At 52.1% G+C, this 21,810-nt stretch overlaps 1 protein-coding gene across 1 annotated transcript; it reads right to left on the bottom strand.

Moving 5' to 3' along the window:
- Nucleotides 1-2,045: 2,045 nt before the first annotated feature.
- Nucleotides 2,046-19,249, bottom strand: CYP4A21 (cytochrome P450 family 4 subfamily A member 21). The gene is given in 12 exon segments (NM_214425.1): nt 2,046-3,061; nt 6,609-6,685; nt 6,831-6,895; nt 7,741-7,874; nt 7,988-8,178; nt 8,262-8,368; nt 8,800-8,954; nt 9,325-9,449; nt 10,450-10,577; nt 11,056-11,100; nt 11,770-11,911; nt 19,036-19,249. Coding segments are annotated over 12 exon segments (1,515 nt in total). The 5' UTR covers nt 19,213-19,249; the 3' UTR covers nt 2,046-2,892.
- Between the last annotated feature and the right edge of the window lie 2,561 nt (nt 19,250-21,810).

Genomic DNA, 21,810 nt, shown 5'->3' with positions numbered 1-21,810 from the left:
GGCAGGGGCAAGAGGGGAATTCTAGTCCTGGGACTTGGCGTCGCCTTTATGTTGCCCTGGGGAGAGACCATCTGGAAACACATCCTTCCTGCTATTGATGCTTCCCCTCTCAGAAGACGGTCACAGCCCTGGAAGGTTGGCCACCAGTCATATGCTCAGTCCTACAAAGCCCTGTCAAGACCCAGATCTCCCTGTCCACATGAGGATGGGATGCAGAGGCCTCAGCCAGGGTGTCCCCCATGCCCCCCGCTTTCCCCTCCGTCCTGGCCCTCGACAGACCTGTCTCTGTGCAAGTGAAGAAATGGTTTCAAAAGGCATCACCAGGGAACAGGGCCTAGAGTCATAACCATCTCTGGCCCATGGGTGGCTCCAAAGTCTAAGACGTGTCTGCTTCCCTTACCTCTGGGTTGTCACGAGGCCTGTGGGGCTGAACTGGAAGAGGCTCTTCGACACTAAGGGAAGGAACCTGGGGCCGAGATGCTCGGAGCTTGAGCTGAGGCTTCTGACTCTGGAATCTGGATAAAGACTCCATGAGTAGAATTGCTTCTTTCTCTGAGGGAGGAGTGGGTGAGAGCTCCGGAGCCAGCGGGAAAGGCAGAGGGCTCCGTGTGAGAGGGGAGGAGCTGGGGACCAGCAGGCACTAAAGATGATTCCACTTAACCCTTCCAGCTCTCCAAACACACCCTGCGGCGACCTAGGATAAGGGCTTGTGTGTGCATGACACGTGGTGTGTGAGAGGCACACACAGCTGATGCTGCACAAGGGTGTGTGTCTACAAACGAGTGGTGGTGGGGGTGTACCTAGGAGTGTAGACACAGACAGGGTCTTTCCCACTCTCTGGACCTTCTTAGTCACTTTGCATCCCCTGCAAAATCTGTGGTGAGAGCCCAGGTCTAAGGCTGGAACCAAAATACAAAATTTCCATTGTGTTGTGCTCTGAGAGTGATGGGCTGGAGAACCTCTATACTACCTGAGGAGAGGGGACCTGCCCAGCTTCCTACCCAGGATGCTCCCAGGTAACCCTTGTGCCCCACCCCCTGCCAGCACTGAGCATCCACCTGAGCCCTTCTTGGTGCAGAATGAACTAGCCCAGTGAGCTAGGAACCAGGGGACTGGGCTGAAGGTCCCAGCTGGGGTGATGTCCCTTCAGCAGGCATATGGTGGCATCACCCCACCGGAGAGGACAAAGGGAGGTCTCCTGTGGCACCGAGGGCCCTGGGCTGGGAAGGACAGGGTGGGGATCAGAGGTGGACCCTTGTGCAGAACCAGTAAGAGAGCAGGGGTGCTTGCAGAGACGCTGGGGGAGAGTGCAAGGGGCCTGGGGCTGGTCAGGGCCCAGGGATGGGGGAGAATGGACCAAACCCAGTCTCCAGGAGAGACCGGGTAGAAGAGGCCCCTCCTCCCTCAGGGTGGCCCAGCAGACAAGCCAGGGCTGTAGGGGCTGTCCTGTGGGGGAGGGGCTGCCATCTGGTCCCTGCCTGGGGTCAAGCCTTGTGGCCACCTGGTTGCTGCCTTGTGACAGCTGCCCACTTGTGCCACTGAGGAGCCTGCTGGCCCTATGCGGGAGGAAGGGCTGATGGGACTGGTGACACGGTCAGGCTGGGTTCTTGTCCAATCTCACTGGGAATGAAGCACTGGGCCCCCACGTGCCCCCAGGCCTGTAAGGCTTTCCTGCTCAGGAGCAGAGGGGCTCTGGCTGGGCCCCACTCTGAAGAAGGTGGTATGAGGAAGCCACCACGGAGTAGCAGGGAGGGGTAGGCTCCTTCCTGACAGGTGACAGGTGAGGGGTGACAGGTGTGAGCTTCTCCCCTCTGAGCCTTTGGAGACGAGCCCTTTCTCCTAACTCAGCTGCATCGGGAGCCTCAGGCTCTGGGCAGGGTGTGGGGCCTCAGGACCCCAGGGTGGGAGGTGGCAGGGGCACTGGGACACGCTCAGCCTGCTGGGGTCCTCCCCTCCTCATCTCCTCTGTCTTTCCTCCCTTCCATTCCTTCTCTCTCTTCCATCCAGCCATCGCCTCTCAAAGGAAGACACACAGACTCCAGGTGACACAGCGAACTTTATCAGGGAGTCGGACAGAAGGGAGGCCACGTGAGGGACAAACATGTAGAGCCCCAAGGCACGGGACAGATGGGGGCCCAGAGTGATGCTAGCCACCCAGGATTTGGCAGGCTGAGCAATGGCTGCCCAAGGCATCCACCTGGGATTCTCGGAGCCTCAGAGTAGCTGTGTTTTCTCTGAGTGGGCCCGTGAGTCCACCAATGCCCTTACGAAAGTGCAGGTGATGTGAAGATGGACCTAGAGGGCCATTTAGAGATGGCACTGGATTTGAACGTGGAGGAGCCTCCAGGCGCCAAGGAATGCAAGGACTGCAGCTCTCAAGCCTCAACAAGGCAGAGAGAGAGAGAGAGAGAGTTTCTCTCCCATCCCTACATAGGAGTCCTGCCGACATCGTTGCTGTGGTCCAGCCACACCCATTTCAGACGTCTGATTCCAGACCCATCAGAGGGTGGTTTTGTGTTGTTTTAGTCACTAAGCTTGTTGGAACTTATTGGAGCAGCAAAAGGAAATGAATCCATGGACAGACAGAAAAGCAGAAAGGCAGAAGGACAGGGAGAGGGCAGACCGACTGGAGGACGGCAGGTGGTGGCTCTTGATGTGGACACTCAGAGATCCGGGTGGTTCAGAGACAGATGGACAGATACACAGACAGGGAGCCTGGAGAGAGGTGAGAGGGAGAAGGGCAGAATGTCCGATGGGCAGGAGGCAGGGCATGAAGTCGCCTTGCAGGTGGTCCAAGAGAAGGGGGCAAAGAGGCAGGGGACAGGGGAGAGGGACAGCAAGACAGGGTGGCCAGCAGGAGGCCTTCAGAGCTTGTCCTTGTCCCCACAGCGGTTATGGGATCTTCCTGAGGTTCAGGTGGATCCCATTTTTGGACTTCAACACAATTCCTTGAATAGGAACGGGAATCCTGGAGGGATCTGGTGCCAGCTCAAAGCGGAGCAGGGTCAGGGCCACAACCACCTTCATTTCGTTCATGGCAAACTGCTTCCCAATGCAGTTCCTGGTTCAGGGAAGAAAACAGAAGGAGAAGTGCTGTCAAAGCCTGTTCTGAGCAGGGCCGGCTCGGGCCCCTGAGCGCTGGCCAGAAAGGGGGCACTCAGGGCTGTCCGTGTGACCCGACCCGACCCCCTTTCCTGGCAGGTCACACTGGTCTTGCTGCCCAGCCTTGGTCCACACTGTCCTCTGACCTTTGAGGAAGCCCACCCCTCTCCAGGACCAGCTCCTCACTCCTGCTTCTGCTCCCAGCCCCGGGAAATCCCTTGTGGAAGGTCAGTGCTCCAGCCACAGGGTCAAGGGAGTCACTAAAGGTGACTTAGTGCTCTGTTCCCTGGTGCACAGACAGTTTTTCGGTCTCAGGCCAGGCCAGGGCCCTGTAGGGGGTGGGGTGGGCCACACTCTCAGGCCCGCATCCTCTATGAGGACACACAGGGACCCTGGTCCCCAGACAGGACACGACAGTTGTGCAAGGACGTCAGAATGCCCGTTCCTGGAGGGGCCACGCAGGCGGCCTGGAGCCTCCCTGGAGGGGCTACAGGTTAGCCACCCTCAAGAGGCTCGCCCATCTGCCTCCCTTTTCAAGTCCAGCCTCCTGCCTCCCTCACCCCCTCAGTCAGCCCCCTTCGGGAGCCTTCCCCTTCTTCCGCAGAAGTGTCCCTCCTGTCCGGACCTGGGTCTCCTCACCTGGCCTCTTCTGTGGCCCTGCCTCCTGTCCCTTTGCCAAAGGTTTGGCAATGCAGGCCCTGCCATGGCCTCTGTCATGGGGAGGACACACCCGGATGCCCCAGTTGGCATCAAAGCCCTCCCTGGGTGGTTCCTCACTCACGTCTCGCCTTCCGGCTCCGCTTCCTCTCTCAGCTCCCGTTGCGGTTGCAGAGAGTGCCCTCCCTCCACCTCTGCCAGCCACATGCTCAAGGCTAAGTCCAGTGACAGCCCACCCTCACCTCCTCTGCAGGCTGCATCTCTTGGTCCCCGAACATCTCAAGCCCCTTCACCCTTCTATTCAAGGAACATCCTGTCCCGTGCCCGGGACGGTGTCAGCAGCCGGGGACCGTGAGCCCTCTGCATCATGAATGAGTGAGTGAGTTTGTGAAAGACTGAATGAATGAATGAATGAATGATGTCCGTCTGGAGTAGAGGCATGTGTTTCTTGCTTGTCAACTCTTGGAGGCAGGGACAGTGTCTCTGTGTTTCCATTTCAAAGTGATACGGATAGAGCAGTATAGTTACACAGGTAGTATTAGAAGCCCCGGAAGGGGACCATAGATGGAAAGCAAAACCTAAGGAACTTTGGGAGACCACTGTAAGTTGGCAAACACTCAAGAAAGCCATCAGAATGCCACGGAATAAAGCCTGCTTGGTTAACTATAAAACCATAAGTAAAAGCAGGAGCTATGCCTCAGGTCATCCAGTGAAAGCTGAAAGGTAAAAGGTCTGAATTCATGTTCATCTAGATAATGAGCTTTAGGGTCAAGGCCAGGAATTTAAGGGAGAGATGTCATAGCAAAGTAGGAAATCCTTAGAAATCCAGTTGTGGTGCAGTGGAAATGAATCCGACTCGGAACCATGAGGTTGCAGGTTCGATCCCCGGCCTTGCTCAGTGGGTTAAGGATCTGGCATTGCCATGAACTGTGGTGTAGGTCACAGATGTGGCTCGCATCCCGTGTTGCTGTGGCTGTGGTGTCAGCTGGCAGCTCTAGCTCCGATTCGACTTCCAGACTGGGAACCTCCATAAGCTGGGGGTGCGGCCCTAAAAAGACAAAAGAAAAAAAACCCAAAAAAGTAGGAGACCCTCATCATATGGAAATATGAGATGATTCAACATATTTTAACATATATTATCACCCTTCTGCTGATTTGAATAAGCACCATGACAGTCCTAGTTTGAAGACATAGGGTCAAATACTCTCCTACAGGATAGGAGGAGGAGCTAGTGATGTAAGCCTGTGGTCTGCTGGAAGAATGGGTGAGAGATCGGTCTTTTCACACTCCCCACTTGCCTTGGATTTTAAAAATCTAGCCCACCCAATCCTCGGGGCTGATCCTTCTTGCCTGCCCGCTTGTATCTCTCAAAAACGTCCTATCTTAAGAAATCTATTTCTTGCCTATCTTTTTGTCTCTTGAATGAATTTCTTCTGTTCTGAGACACAAAGAACCTGAGCCTCAGTAAGTCCATATACCAGGTGAAGAATTCTATTTAAAAAAAAAGTGGGTTCAAGACTAAATTTGGGTTTAGGCTGGGGTGTGTCAGAAGTATTCAAGTTTCTGAAGCACAGGATTTGGCATGGGGAGAGAGGCTTAGTAAATAGTTTTATGCTTGAATAAAACTAATGATGTTGAAAATAATCCCACAGCGAAATGAAAGACAGTGCTAATTCTGACCTAGGGTGTGAACTGCCTTGTAGACTTCTTGGAGGGGCTGCAGGTTTGCAATCCTCAAAATGCTTGACCATTTACCTCCTGCCCTCTAGTGGCAGATTCAGGATGTGCAGCCAATGCCCACTAAGACAGGCTGGACCCTGGCAGAAACCCAATTCTAGAGCCATTTCTGTAAGAACGTTTGCCTCAAATCTGTACTGTGATGGCTGATTCTCAAACCGACTCACAGAATTAAGGACTCAGAAGAAAACTGTTTCGACGAATGACAAAGCTCTGGAAATTACCCTTTCTTGGGAAGCTCTGCAGCCTTTGAAGATTTTCTCAGCAGTCACTTTGGAGCCTATCACTCTGCTCAAGCGCTATTTCAAGTGTGCTTTATAAGGCACCTTACAAATGCAATTGTCGTATCCAAAGAGAATGTAATATTTTATATTTTCTCTCAAAAGAACTTGATTGCCCTCCGTTTCCTGCTTTTTTTTTTTTTTTTTTTTTTTTTGCCAGCGTTAGGCTATGTCGATTCTGGGATTGTAGCATATAACTCCCGCTAGATACAAAGAAATCTGCTGACTGGAAAAGGTGCCAGGGCTATGTGAATATTAATGCGCTGTCAAAATTTTGTTGGGAGAGAGCGCAAAATAGAGAACCCTGCAGTGGGCTGGAAACTGGCTTCAAGGGGCAAGAGTCACCGTTCACGTATTTGGCTTGAACAATCAGGACAGGGAAGGCAGCTGGAAACCCAAACCCATTTATATCGCAGTGAGACCCTGAGCGTCAGATTGGGGAATGGAGCAGAAGGGGCGGTGGGCTGGGTCAATAACAGGCGAAGAGAGAAAATCACCTTTAAGGTAACTGAGATTTGTGTAAAAGAAACAACTGACCTTCATATTTCATGAAAAATTCTACGGCTGAAAAGGCACACGCCTAAAGCGAGGAAACCCCCAGAACACTTTGGAAAGGCCACTGACACGGAGATGTGTCCGGCCGCTGGGAGAGTCCGGAGGTCAGGAACTGGGGGGCGTGCTCTGAAGGCCTTTTTGTACATGGACACAGCCTCCTTCTCAACACACCAACATAAAGGGCATGACGGCACGTAGCACATATGGACACAGGTGGGGACAGACGTGGGGTCACACCCAGAGACACACTGCTGACCCAAGTCCAGAGGGGCTCACCTGGATCCTCCTGAGAAGGGCATGAAGGCATGGCTGTGTCGAGCAGAACCCGGTGCAAACCGGGATGGGTCAAACTCCTGCAGAGAGAGCACAGGGGCCAGGAAAGTGGCGTCAAACTCCTCTCAGCCACAGGGGGCAAGAATCCCAGAGAAGGAAGGAGCGGGAGGAGGTGTTGCTCTGGGGACAGCATCCCATCCCTCCTCCCGGGGACCCTCCTCATACCTCTGGGTTCGGCCACACCTGCGGGTTGTGGTGAAGGCCGTAAATGGAGAGCGAGAGGATGATTCCTGTGGGGAGGGCAGGGGGTGAGAAGACTGATGGTTCCCGTGGCAGCAGGGGTTCTGTGCCTGCACAGAAGACTTGGCAGCCGCCATGAGAGCCACTCCCCATCACTCTGAATGAATGAGGCTGAGGCAGGGGAGGTGGGCTGGAGGTGACAGAGCAGGGGATCAAAGACCAGGAGCCCGGAACCGTGACCCAGCCCTGAGAGTCCAAAGACCTGGAGGCTTCCTTTTAGGAGTGACTCGGGTGCGAACTCACATTTGTGAAGTGCCCCCCTAGGGCCCCCGGGGGATATGCATTAACTTGTTGAAGCCTCACAGCAGCCCTCAAGGATCCACGTGTCTAAATGTGGATTCAGCGATTCCATGCAGCTGGTCTAGGATCCCACAGCCAGGAGGTGGCAGGGGTGGGGCACAGTCCCAATGGGTGGGCTCCCATACCTGGTCCTCAGCTGCTGTCTGCATTCCCCTGAGGGCTCCTCAGAGACTGACCACCTGACCTGGGACTGAGGAGTGAGCTTTCTCATTACTTAGACCCCATATGAAAAGAAGCACACTTTCCCCTGCTTCTGTCTCTTTTTCATTCAAGTGTTCAGGTCGTAAGGATATAGAATTTGAGGGCTCGATGACAAGACTACATTCTAGGACTAACATTTTTGTATTGAACTTTTGCTGGGTTCATGTTCTGTGTCTAGCATTTCACCACCTCATCCTAAATAGAGAATAAATATTAATTAACTTGAGGCAGGAATGGGTCTGCAAGTGTGGCTGGTGGGCAAGTTCATGTGGATGTCTGATCTCCCATGTTTTCAGCGAGATGCTGAGGTTAGTGGGTGTGGTGACGCTCATACCTGCAGGTAAGGAGCGTCCATCAGGGAAGGTGATGGGCTTGCTGAGCTCTCTGCCGACGCTTGGTACTGGCGGATAGAGTCTCAGGGCCTCCTTGATGCACATGGTGGTGTAGGGCATCTGGTCCAGGTGGTCCCTGAACAAAGGCCATCCTGAGGCTGGGCAGAGTTGGGGAACGGGGGAGTCTCCACTCGCTGGGGGTGGGGGGTGGGCGGTCCGTGCGGGGCTCTCCGTCTCTGGGACACTCACCAGGTGATGGAGGTGCCGTCCCCCAGGAGGCCTTGGATCTCCTCCCGACATCTCTGCTGATGCTCAGGGTTGGAGGCCAGAGCATAGAGGACCCAGGAGATGCCACTGGCTGTGGAGTCGTGACCTGCAGCCATGAACGTGTCCACTTCGGCACGGACGTCGGTGTCAGACAAGCTGTTCCCATTCTCCATCTGAGGAGGCAGGGGGAGAGTGCACCTTTGCCCCTTCCTCTGTGCTTCTGGGCAAAGCCTCAGACCTCATACCCCCCACTCACCCTGGCAAAGAGGAGAATGTCCAGGAAATCCAAGTGCCTCTTCTTCTTCACATTTTCCATCTCTCCCTCCTTCTGAAGGTGAGTCTTCCTCAGCTGGATCACTCGGTCTGTTTGGAACAGTGGTTCCCAGGCTTAGGTGGGAGCTCTGGGAGCTCAGATACAGCATCCACAGTAACCCCACTGCCCCTCATGGCCCAATCTGGGTGGCAGGTGGATCAGGATGAGGTAGGGCATGGGGTGCATATTAGGGCTGAGACTACCAGCCTCGTGTGACACAGGCTGGGACTCCCCCCGTAGCACAGCCCCTGGAGGCTGCTGGGAGGGCGTGCCAATCAGACATCACCAATGTGGTGACGCATGAAACCTCTGGACACCCTGACATCTGGATTCTCAGTCCCTGCCCTAGAAGGTACCAGGTGTGAGAATGTCTCAGCTGCTGAAAGGGACACAGGAGGCTGGCTCTACCTCAGGGTCAAGGCCAGCCCCTTTCAGATGTGCCCGATGAAGGAGGGGAGTAACTCAGAACTAGAAGCGGAACCTGTGTGTTGATGGACCTTCTGGCAGGCTCGCTGGCACTGGCGGCCTTCAGGGCTCAGCCTGTAGATGATGTCATTCTGGAGAAAGGCACTCCTCAAGCGGGAAAAAATGAGATTTTTGAGATCCCAAATGGCCTGGATGTAGGACTGGGAATCCCTGAAAGGGAGAGGATGAGAGGAGACTTTACTGGTGGGAGACCTGAACTGGAGAAGGAGTAGGGCTCTAGGGGGAGGTGTCAGTCAGTGGGGACAGGCAGCACTGAGGCCGTTGTCCTTTTGCCGCACAGCCCTCCAGACCCTCTGCCCTTCACCAGTGGCCTGAGTGGCCAGGCGTCTCCCTGTGTCGGGGATCAGGATGTGTGACTGAGTCTGGGTTTGGTCTGGGCTGGAATTTGCCCGTGGTGGGGGGCTCCCTGCCGAATGATGCCTTTTGTGCTGAAAAGCATCCCGCTGTCCCAAGTGCCTGCCAGGGTGGTCCTTCCCAGCTGGTGAGAACAAGCAGCTGCCACTGCAGGTGTGTCACTGACCCGTCTGTCTGGGCGCTGCCCTGGTGGCTGAAGGCGCACTTCATGATGGTGTCCAGGGTCATCAAGGAGACGGGTCCCACGATCTCCAGACGTGGGTCCTGGGCGACGAGCTGCTCCCACTTGTCCTGTGGTGGGAGGGGGACAGTGACCCTGCTCTGCTCTGGTGCTGGCAAGGCCAGGCTCTCTCTCTGCCTCTCCACATCTTCTGATGAGATGTCTCAACTTTCTAATGGTGTGTGTTTCTCACCTTGAGACTGTAAAGCACGTGAGTAATCTGATGGCTGTTTCAGCCCTATTACATAATTATACGGTTTGTGTGTGTGTGTGTGTGTGTGTGTAATTAACTAATTCTGTTCTCTTCTATATATTCCTAATGAGTTCCAAGTTTTAGGATCAGTCCATGATGATAACCTCCTTTTGGCAGATCTGAAAGCAGAGTTTCTGACAGGACGAGGGGGGATCTTGTGTGTCCTGAGGTTGGAACTGGCCATAAGTCTTCCAACATCAGCTAGTAAATTTGTCAAGGCAAGAAAACGCCTAAGGGTCTATACTGGGGCCCCTAGGAATGGACACAAGGTCCTTCTCTTCCTTTCACTCATCCAGTGCTAGCTGAGGCCTGGTGGTCCACCGTCTAGATCGGAGGTGGTGTTTATCGTGGTCCAGCTCCGTGAGTGTGGACCTGGCTACATTTCCTCCCACGGGTGACTCACTTCCATTCCGAAACCCTGGCACTGAGGCCAGAGTCCTCCTGGGCAGCATCCTGGCATCTCCTCGCTGCCCCTGAGCTGCCTTCCCCAGGCCGGCCATTGCAGCTTACCCTGTGATCCTGAAGAAAGACCCTTGCTCTAGTCCACTTTGTGGAAGAGGTCGTGATTGTCAGGGAGTCGACCCTGAATTCACCACGACCATTGCTCCCAGGGCAAGGAGCAAATTGTGGATCCAAGCTGGTGCCTGGGTGCTTTTCTGTCCCATCCCGTTTGGGGGAGCCCCATTTCATAGCATGTTCTTAGCACCTCATTCTGGAGGCCTGCCTGATGGCTGCCTGAGGGACACAAATGTCTGAGGGTGGACTCTGTGAGTTGTGCCGGGGGTGAGTGTGTTCAGGTGAGACAGGGATGGACTCACCAGCATCACTTGGACAGACTTGGCCATGAGACCTACGTAGGGCTTCAGGATGTCATAGTGGAAAGCTGGGGTCAGCATCCGCCGACGCTGGAACCACATCTGCCCATTCAACAGGAGCAAACCACAGCCTGGGTGACAGATGGGGGTGTGTGTTGGTCTGGGAGACGTGATCAGATGGGTGACCAGGGACAACTCGGGAAGAAGCAAGGGTTTTCGGAGAAGGCGCATCATGGCAAAGGCAGGAAAGGCCAATATACTTCACTTCAGGAACGTGAATGGCCCCCAAGCCTGGTCATCAGGCCAGAGATTAGGGCAGCTCCGAGATAAAGGTTCTGAAGATATACGAGTGCAGGTGATAAAATGACCTAAATAAAAGTCATGCTGAGAACTTTGGAGAGGCCTCAGAAATGATGCTGAAGAGGGTGAGCTTCAGGAGGACTCTCAGCACCATTTGGAAGGGTGGGGTTTGTATCAGAGACGAGACTTTATTCAGAGATGAGGGTGGTAACTCGGTGCCAGGCACCTGTTTTTCTCCACGATCCAATGAGGCAGCCCTTGGCAAACCTAACTGGTGCGGGGACTACATGTATATTTAGATGTACTTACCAATCCAGGGGATCAGCAATCTGTAGAGAACAGGAGCCTTGGGCTCTGAAAGGTAAGGAAGGAAAATGGAGGGGACGAAACATGGCAGGCAGCCCTAAGGCAGCTGTGGTCCAGACCAGGGCCTGCCAGCCCTTCCTGATGAATGGCAGCTGGCAGTCTGTCTCAAGCCACCTCCCACTTGCCTCCCCCGCCCCCAGTCCAGACTCTCTCTGTCTTGCTGGTCCCCGTGGGCTCAGGAAGGCAGACTCAGTGTCCCAGCAGAAGAACACCCACAGGACTGACATGGTGAATTGGCAGGAAGCATAACCTCTGTCCTCAGTGTCATAGCCTAAGACGGAATGCCATGGTTTCCCTATAATTAGCAGTGTTGTAGCCACCCCATGACCCAGGAGAGGCAAGAGGGAGACGTGCCCAGTGGAAATCAGTGTGGATGGGGATTGTCCTTCAGATCTGGCGTCATCTCAGTTTGGTTGGAAGAAAGAAAGAAAGAAGGAAGGAAAGACAGAAGACAGAAATCAGCTCCAGCCAGCTGGTTAAGCTTTCACTCTGAGCAAATTCTGTTGGCGTTGGCCTGCCTTGTGGGCTGGGAGAATGTTTGGAAGAGTTGAGGCATTGATGGCTGAAGTGTCAGTCTCTCCTGGAATTTCACAGACCCAGGGCCATGCACCCAGGAGGGAGGGTTTTCTCCCATGTGGATGGGGGTTTCCCTCTCACCTGATCTCGCCAGGACCACCTTCATGTAGTCAGGGTCATAGACCAGTACCATGGCTCTTGTTCCCCACAGCCAGCGAGCACAGGCACTTGGGTATTTCTCTACCCTTTTCAGGAGGGGTTGCAGCTCGCTTTCCTCTTGAAACTGTCAGCGGGAGAGAGATAAGTCAAAAAACCCCTTCTTCTGGCTCCAGGGCTAGGGAGGAGGGCAGGAGGGCTACAGGGAGATAGGTGTGGATCTGTCAGCAGGACTAAGCCTTCAGAACTGTTTCTTATGACCTGGGCTCTGATCCAGACCTGGCTGGCTGTCCAGCCTTGTCCTAGGTCCAGATTCTGTCCCATTGTCATGAAGAGCCTTGTATGGGCCATCACCATGTACTGCCTATAGAAACTTACATCAGGGACCGACTCCCTGGTGCTGGAAACCTTTGGAAGTCATTTGTCCGGCATTTGCATAGACTATTGATGACAACCTTGTATTACTCTGTAAGCCTTTTTCATACAGTTTGCTCTTTTAGGGAATAAAATGGATCATTTTTAAAATGAAATTTATATACTAGTTGTATTTTACCATACTCGTTGTAATATGTTTTCAATATTATCCTAGTACACATATAAATTTTTTTTCAAGATAATCATTCACTTTTTTTTTTTTGGTTCTTTTCATTAGAGTGTGTTTAGTGTTCCGTTAATTTCTAATGCACATCAAATAGGCCCAGTCACACTTACATATACATTCTTTTTCTCAGACTATCCTCCGTCGTGTTTCATCACAAGTGACTGGATTTAGTTCCCTGTGCTATCCAGCAGGATCTCATCGCTAGTCCACTGCAATGGCAATGGTTTTGCATCTATTAACCCCAGACCCCATTCCTTCTGACCCCCACCTCCTCAACCTTGGCAAGCACTGCTTTGTTCTCCAAGTGCACGAGTTTCTTCTCTGTGGCAAGATTCGTTTGTGCAGTATTTTAGATTCCAGATATAAGTGACCTCATATGGTATTTGTCTTTTTCTTTCTGACTTACTTCACTTAGTGTGAGAGTCTCTGGGTACATTCATATAGTGCAAATGGCATTATTTTGTTCCTTTTTATGACTGAGTAGTATTCCATTGTGTATATGCACCACATCTTTTTTTTCCTTTTTTGTACAGAATTTTTTTTAACTACTCAAATGAATGTATCACATCTGTAGTTGTATAATGGTCATAACAATCCAATTTCACAGGAGTTCCATCCCACAGCCCAAGCACATTGCACCACATCTTCTTAATCCATTCATCAGCCAAGGGCCATGGAGGTTGTTTCCATGTCTTGGCTATTGTGAATAGCGCTGCAGTGACCCTACAGGTGCACGTGTCTTTTTCAAGGGAACTTTTGTCTGGAAATGTGCCCAAGCGTGGAACTGCTGGGTCACACGGTAGTTCTATACTGGGTTTTCTGAGGAACCTCCATGCCCTCTTCCATCGTGGTTGTCCCAGTTTACACTCCCACCAGCAGTGTAGTGGGGACCCTTTTCTCCACGCCCTCCCCAGCGTTTGTTGTTTGTTGTCTTGTTAATGATGGCCACTCTGACTGGTGTGAGGTGCTACCTCAGAGTCGTTTTGATTTGCATTTCTCTAGTAATGAGTGATGCTGAACATTTTTTCACGTGCTTGTTGGCCGTCTGTATATCTTCTTTGGAGAAATGCCTGCTCAGGTCATTTGCCCATTTTTCAGTTGGGTTGTTGGTTTTTTTGTTATGGTTGAGTTGTCTAAGTTGATTGTCTATTTTAGAGATTAATCCCTCGTCAGTTGTATCCTTTGAAACTATTTTCTCCCATTCCTTGGTGCCTCCCCCCCCCCCTTTTAAAATATGTTTTCCTCTGCTGTTGAAAAGCTTGTAAGTTTGATTAGGTCCCTATGGTTTATTTTTGCTTTTATGTCTGTTACCTTGGGAGTCTGACCTAAGAAAACATTTGTATGGTTGTTGTCAGAGAATGTTTTGCCTACCTTCTCTTCTAGGAGCTTGACGGTGTCTTGTCTTATGTTTAAGTCTTTAAGCCACTTTGAGTTTATTTTTGTGCGTGATGTGAAATTATGTTCCAGTTTCATTTATTTAAAGGGGCTGTCTATTTTTCCCAGTACCACTTGCTCAAAAGACTGTTTCTTCCCATTTTATTTAAAATTTTTTTTTGTCTTTTTAGGCCCCTTTCCACAGCATATGGAAGTTCCCAGGCTGGGGTCGAATTGGAGCTGCAGCTGCGGGCATACGCCACAGCCACAGCAACCCGGGATCCAAGCCACGTCTATGATCTACACCGAAGTTCAAGGCAATGCCGGATCCTTAACCCATTGAGCGAGCCTGAGGATTGAACCTGCATCCTAATGGATGCTAGTCAGAGTCATTTCTATTGAGCCAGGACGGGAACTCTTTTTTTACCAATTATAGTCTTACCTCCTTTGTCGAAGATCAATTGACCATAGGAGTCTGAGTTTATTTTTGCATTCTCTATTCTGTTCCATTGGTCTGTACGTCTGTTTTGGTACCAGTGCCACATTGTCTTGATTACTGTAGCTTTGTGATATTGCCTGATGTCTGGGAGAGTTATGCCTCCTGCTTGGTTTTTGTTCCTAAGGATTGCTTTGGCAATTCTAGGTCTTTTATGGTACCATATAAATTTTTGGATTGTTTGTTGTTGTTCTGTGAAAAATGTCATGGGTAATTTCATAGGGATAGCTTTGAACCTGTAGATTGCTTTGGGTAGTATGACCTTTTTAAAGACATTAATTCTTCGAACCCAGGAGCATGGAATATCTTTCCACGTCTTTGACTCCTCTTTAATTTCCTTGATTAATATTTTATAGTGCTCAGCATATAAGTCTTTCACCTCCTTGGTCAGGTATATTCCTAGGTATTTAATTTGTGGGAGTGAGATTTTAAAAGGTATTTTTGTATTCCTTTTCTAATATTTCATTGTTAGTATACAGAAATGCAACTGATTTCTGAGTGTTAATCTTGTATCCTGCTACTTTGCTGAATTTGTTGACCAGTTTGAGTAGTTTTTGTGTGGAGTTTCCTATACATAATATCATGTCACCTGCATACAGCAACAGTTTAACCTCTTCTCTTCCAACTTGGATAACTTTTATTTCTTTTGTTTGTTTGATTGCTTTGGCTAGGACTTCCAGTACTATATTGAATAAAAGAGGTTAGAGTGGACATCCTTTTCTTGTTCCAGATTTTAGTGGAAATGTGGAAGACTTTCAGCTTTTCTTTTTCTTTTTTCTTTTTTGTCTTTTGTCCTTTTAGGGCCACACCTGGGGCATATGTATGTTCCCAGGCTAGGAGTCTGATTGGAGCCGTAGCTGCCAGCCTACACCACAGCCACAGCAATGCCAGATCCAAGCCGTGTCTGCGACCTACACCACAGCTCACGGCAACACCGGATCCTTAATCCACCGAACGAGGCCAGGGATTGAACCTGCAACCTCATGGTTCATAGTCGGATTCGTTTTTGTGGCACCACGAAAGGATCTCCTCACCTTTTCTTCACTGAGTATTTGCTGTGAGTTTGTCATAAATGGCCTTTAATGGGTTAAAGTATGTCACCTCTATACCCACTCTTGTAAGTTTTTATCATGACTGGTCAAATGCTTTTTCTTCATCTATTGAGATGATCATGTTTTTTGACTTTTGTTAGTGTGGTGTTTGACATTGACTGATTTGCGTATGTTGAACCTGGGATGAATCCCACTTGGCTGTTGTGTATGATCTTTGCTATATGCTGTTGGATTCAGTTGGCTCAAATTTTGTTGAGAATGTTTGTGTATATATTTCTCAAAGACATTGGCCTATAATTTTCCTTTTTGGTAGTATCTTTGTCTGGTTTTCGTGTTAGGGTGATGGTGGCTTCATAGAATGTCTTTGGAGTGTTCCTTCTTCAACATTTTGGAAAAGTTTAAGGAGGAAGGGTATAAGCTCTGGTTTTTATGGTTGGTAGAATTCACCTGTGAAGCCATCTGGCCCTGGACATTTGTTTGTAGGGAGTGTTTGTGGTACACATTCAACTTCATTTCTAGTGAACAGTCTGTTCAGTTGATCTCTTTCTTCTTGATTTGCTTTTGGTGGGCTGTAAGTTTCTTGAAAGTTGTCCATTTCTTCTAGGTTGTCAAATTAGTTGTCATATAATTGTTCATAGTATTCTCTTATGGTTTTTTGCATTTCTGCAATATGCATTGAGATTTCTCTTTCTTATTGCTTATTTTTTTTTCTCTCCTCTTCTTAGTGGGTCTGGCCAGAGGTTTGTCAATTTCATTTACCTTTTCAAAGAACCAACTCTCGTAGCCTGAGCCAGTGGCGCACCACCCTCTGAGAGTCTGCGTGTGAGCAGGGAAAGACATCCCTATGGCGGTCCACCCCTCCTCCTCTCACCCTCCCCAGCAATGGCGCCTCGCTTCTCCTGCAGGTCCAGATCTCCTCCCGGGTTCCCTCGGCTGTGGCATCCACTCCCCAGCCCGTGGCACAGTGCTCCCTGACCCCTCAGGCTGTCTCCACACAGCCAACCCTGGTCCTCTCCCGGGAACTGACTTTCAGAGACTGAGTCTCAGCACCCAGCCCCCGCCCGAGTGTCTCAGGCTGTGCCATCTGGGGCGGTGGCACAGATGGTCTATGCAGCCCTCACTCTGCTTTGCCCTCCTCAGTCCACCTGCTGAGCTTTTCTAGGCGACTCTGAGGTCCCTCCATCTCGGCTTATCTCCCCGTTGGAAAGGTGTCTTCCCATGACGTGGGTTCATTTTCCCTTTAACAGCTCCCTCTCAGGATTGTGATTCCTCTCATCCTCGTGATTCCTTCTCTCGCTCTCCCTCTCGCTCTCTTTTCTTTTCTTTTACACAATATGTGGAGGGTTCTGTGCCCGTTTGGGAGGTTTACGTTCTTCTGCCAGCGTTCAGTAGATGTTCCGTGTGAATGATGGCACGTGTAGATGTGTTTTTGGTTGTGTTTGTGGGGGAAGGTGAGCACGACATCTTACTCCTCTGCCGTCTTGATCCCTCCTACCATAAATGTTTGTTTATAATAAATTATGTTTAGGATGTATATGGCTAAGTGAAAAAAAAAATCCCAGTAGTCACGTGTGTGTATAAAGTTATTTTACTTTATAAGCGTTTAGGCAGTTGTAGGACAGAATCTGTATGTATACATATGAGAAGGGTGTTGATTTAAGATTTTGATGTATGGATTTCTTTTTTGCTATTCGCCTGCACCTGCAGCCTATGGAAGGTGCCAGGCTAGGGGTTGAACTGGAACTGTAGTTGCAGACCTGTGACACAGTTGCAGCAGTACTAGATCCTTAACCCAGTGAGCAAGGCCAGGGATAGAAGCCTCACACTCACAGATACTGTGTCAGGATTTAACCTGCCGAGTCGCCACTGGAAATCTTGATATGTTGCTTTTCATCTTATTTTCACTTACCAACAGCCAGCAGCTTTTGTGCAATTGCCCCTGCCTTCAGGAATCTTTTGAAACACCTCCGTGTGGTTCACAAAGGCCTTTGCTTTCTGCCTCTCCCTTCTCTAGCCTTGCCTCCTGACACCCTGGCCATTGCACAGGCCCCGCCACTGGGTTCCCAGAGATGCCGCTGCCCTTGCTCCGTGGTGGCTCAGTCTGCTCTCACTTCGGCGCCTCTGCCCATGTTGTTTCTGCTGCGTGGTGTCCCCAGCCTCTTTGCCACAGAGCAACTGCCTCTCTTCCACTTCTGAGACTCAGCTTTGTCTCTTGCCCTTGGCATTCTCGACCCCACGGGGGCCCAGACAGCTTCCATTTCACGGGCTTCTATGTACCCCACAGCCACTCCCTGCCCACTGGAGGGCCCACGCTCCGCCTGCATCCTCTGACAGTCAGGACTTCCCAGCTCTGGGGCAACCTGCCCTCCTGGGGGCCAGGTCCCTTCGTCGAGCACATATTTATTGAGGGTTGACTCCGTGCCAGGCCCTGGTTTGTGGCACTGATTTAGGCTGTGGCTCTAGATCCTTGTCCGTCTGCATCCCCCAGTCTCGTGGAGGAGACAGAAGGATCAAGAGGCCGTGAGAGTAGAGGATCATGCAGGGGTGATGGAAACCAGACAAGGCCACAGGGGCTCACGGAGCAGAGTTCCAGAGGCTGGAATGCACAGGCAGGTGGGGAGGCCCCTGAGCATCTTGGGGTGGAGGAGGTTAGGGAGGGGAAGGAGGGAGGGACCGGGCCAGTGCCTCTGGGCTTGGCAGCTTCCAGTTCCCGTCATGGCTCCACTCTGCTGTCATCAGGCTGCCTGGAAAGAGGGGCCTCTGCTCCCTGCAGTCCCTGATCTCCCCCTACCATTTGTTTAATCCACCAACCCTCGGTGAGCCTCTCTCCGTGTGGCCCCTTTCTCGACCAGGCCAGTGCTGCCCGAGCTGGGTGGGTGGGAGCTGCCCTTCCTCAGCCTGCAAGCTCCTCCTTTCCCTCCTTTCTGTCACTGCACACAGTGGCCTGACGGCCCTCTGGGCCAGGCTCTGTGCTGGGTCCAGGGGCTGAGGTATTACTTGCTTTGCGGCAAGAGCTCGGAGTCCAGGGAAGGCGGAGCCCAGGTGGGCGATTATGCAACTCAGATGTTATTTGTCCCTCCCTGACGCCATCTTGGAATCCTGGCTCACGTGTGCCAGCAACTTATGAGACTTGAAGTTCTGAAACTGCTGTGTGGAACATCTCTGAGTCTTAGGAAGCTAAGCCTCCTTGTCCCTACAGCTTATTGCACCTCCAACAAACAGCTGAGCCTGGTCCCTGAGAGCTGACAAGTTTTCAGATTGCTGTCTGTTGTCTCCAGGGACAATGAGGCAGAGGGCGGGATCCTTCAGACAAAGGTCTGGGCTCCCAGGCAAGCTCAAGGCAGAGAGTACGGCATGGTACCCCTGGGGCAGGGAAGCCTCTAGAAGACTGTTCTGTGAGAAGAGCTGAAGCTGCTGAGCCTGAAGATGGAGAGACTCGGGAAGGAAGAGCCATTGTCCTCAAAGGGCAGGGCTGCCGGGACAGCCTGCAGATGCACCGAAGGAAGGAGTGTGTGACAGAGCCGAGGACACCAGCCCAGGGTCCTGTGAGCGAGGGAGCTGCCCGGACTGGGATGAGGAGCCACGACCTGAGAGGTGAGCTGGCTTCTTACATGGGGCCACCTGCTAACAAACACGAAACTCTGTCCCTTGGACTTGCTGGCCGTGACCATGCTCCGAGAGTGCCCGGCCCTCCCTGCCCTCCCACTCCCGGGTCCCCTCTTACCTACCTCCCTGCTGTGTCCATAGAGCCAGTGGGAAGGAGGGGACGGGAACTGCTGGAGGGCTTTGAGCAGCCACTGTCTGCGCAGGTAGAGCTGTGCTGCCTTGAGGAGAAGCAGCAGCAGCCCGAGCAGGGAGGCCACCTGCAGGAGCCCAGAGACACTGGCCAGGGCAGGGACCGTCATGGTGCACGGGCTTCTGGATGGCTGACTGTCCCTGACTGGGGCTGACCTCCCCTGAGCATCCAGCCTAGTCAGGGAGGATGGCCCCGCCCACCTGGGGGAGGGTGGTGAGGAGGGTAGAGGTCAGAGCTGGGCCTCCCGTTCTGATTACCTATGGAGAAAATATGTGCGCAAAGCTTTGTCCGCGAGAGGGACAAAAGCCGTGCAAAACCCACTTTTCCTTCTCCACATCACTCGCCAAAGAGTTCATGAGCATCTGCAACCTGCCAGGCAGTCGGCTAGGTGCTGGGACACAGCTGCGAGCAAAGCAGACATGAACTTTGCTTGACTCCCACACATTCACTGGCTTATTTGCCCTACGTGCAGTAGGTGCGGTTACTTCTATTTTTATCCCCCTTTCAGAGGTCAAAACCCATTTCAGAGAGGAGAGGTGATGTAGCCAGAGGAACACGGCCTTTGAGAGTCCCAGCTGAAATCCTTGAGCTCGCAGCCCTTCTCTGTTGGACCTCAGACTGCCAGCCTCAGCTGCCTCCTCCGGGTCCCCCCACGGCTTGTCCCAGTCCACTGTGTGGTTGTGTCCTGGGAGACTGTGCCAGTGGACGGAGCTCTGGGCTTGGAATCAGGAGCCCCAGCCCCAGGGCAGCCTCACCACACATGCAGCTAACAACATGTACTCTCTGAGCCTCCGTTGCTCCTTTGAAAGATGGGATGCTAATTCATTTCCTGTGTACCTCCTGTGACTACTCATTTATTCATTTGTTCATTCACTGAGGAAACATTTCTTGAGCTCCTGGTCTACAGGTCAAGGCAGAAAACACCAATAGTACCATACAAGTGTTAAGGCTTGTGCTTGAATAATGAATAGTGACTGGGCCCACTAGATATGGAAAAAACTCAAAAAAAAAAAAAAAAGAAAGAAAAGAGGAAGAATTCTCTTTGAAGTGTGAATAGGCATTCAAGAGGTAGAGAGTGTTGCTAGAAGGATGGGCTCTTAAAAAATTCGTGGGGAAGGGCAAGTGATGGGGAAACCTTCATCTTCAGGCTCTCCCATCCCTACTTCATGACACTCCTCCCCCAAGATCAAATCCAAGGCCCATAATTCAGAACAAAAAACAAAACCTTCATGAAGATTTACTTGAAAACAACTCTCTCAGGAGCCTCGAATTTCCTGCTGACCTGCTCCCCCACAAAGCTTAACTCGGCTTAACCCCACACCCTCCCCCTTTGCCTGACCTTGGTGCAAGTTATTCATAAACAACCTAGGAGCCCACAGACAGAAGTCAAGGCCGAGTAACCACCTGCACACCGACCTTCCCAGCCAACCTTTCCCCCTTACCTAGTCACTCTCAGGTCTCTGACCTCAACCCCACTCCCAGAGGCCAAGCAAATAGATTTTCCGTTACTGGTACATTAAAATGGTTCAGCACTAGGAGAGTAAAGAGAGCGAGTCTTCAGCGTTCCCTACTCTGAGTGGGACCAGGGCCAGTCCTTCTCCATCACCTCACACCAGAGAACTTGCCCAGCTTCCTGCCCAGGATGCTCTCCGGAATCCCTCGTGTCCCACCCTGTTCCAGCACTGAACATCCACCTGAGCCCTTCTTGGTGCAGAATGAACTAGCCCAGTGAGCTAGGAACCAGGGGACTGGGCTGAAGGTCCCAGCTGCAGGTCCCAGCTGGGGTGATGTCCCTTCAGCAGGCATATGGTGGCATCACCCCACCGGAGAGGACAAAGGGAGGTCTCCTGTGGCACTGAGGGCCCTGGGCTGGGAAGGACAGGGTGGGGATCAGAGGACGACCCTTGTGCAGAACCAGTAAGAGTGCAGGGGTGCTTGCAGAGAGGCTGGGGATGGAGTGCAAGGGGCCTGGGGCTGGTCAGGGCCCAGGGTTGGGGGAGAATGGACCAAACCCAGTCTCCAAGAGTGACCGGGTGGAAGAGGCCCCTCCTCCCTCAGGGTGGCCCAGCAGACAAGCCAGGGCTACAGGGGCTGTCCGTGCTGGGCGGCCCACTGGCTGGTCTCTGCCTAGGGTCTGACATCGTCTCACACTGGCCAAGACTTGTGGCCACCTGGTTGCTGCCTTGTGACAGCTGCCCACTTGTGCCACTGAGGAGCCTGCTAGCTCTATGCGGGAGGAAGGGCTGATGGGACTGGTCACACGGTCTGGCTGGGTTCTTGTCCAATCTCACTGGGAATGAAGCCCTGGGACGCTGAGCAGCCATGTGCCCCCAAGCCTGTAAGGCTTTCCTGCTCAGGAGCAGAGGGGCTCTGGCTGGGCCCCACTCTGAAGAAGGTGGTATGAGGAAGCCACCGCGGAGTAGCAGGGAGGGGTAGGCTCCTTCCTGACAGGTGACAGGTGAGGGGTGACAGGTGTGAGCTTCTCCCCTCTGAGCCTTTGGAGACGAGCCCTTTCTCCTAACTCAGCTGCATCGGGAGCCTCAGGCTCTGGGCAGGGTGTGGGGCCTCAGGGCCCCAGAGTGGGAGGTGGCAGGGGCACTGGGACACGCTCAGCCTGCTGGGGTCCTCCCCTCCTCATCTCCTCTGTCTTTCCTCCCTTCCATTCCTTCTCTCTCTTCCATCCATCCATCGCCTCTCAAAGGAAGAC

This window comes from Sus scrofa, chromosome 6 (genome assembly GCF_054392235.1).
Source record: "Sus scrofa isolate SSC_HxYL_T2T_F1_AM1 chromosome 6, Sscrofa_HxYL_maternal_Yorkshire_Landrace_v2.0, whole genome shotgun sequence".
Classification (NCBI taxonomy): domain Eukaryota; kingdom Metazoa; phylum Chordata; class Mammalia; order Artiodactyla; family Suidae; genus Sus; species Sus scrofa.
This window is presented reverse-complemented; position numbering and strand designations above follow the sequence as displayed.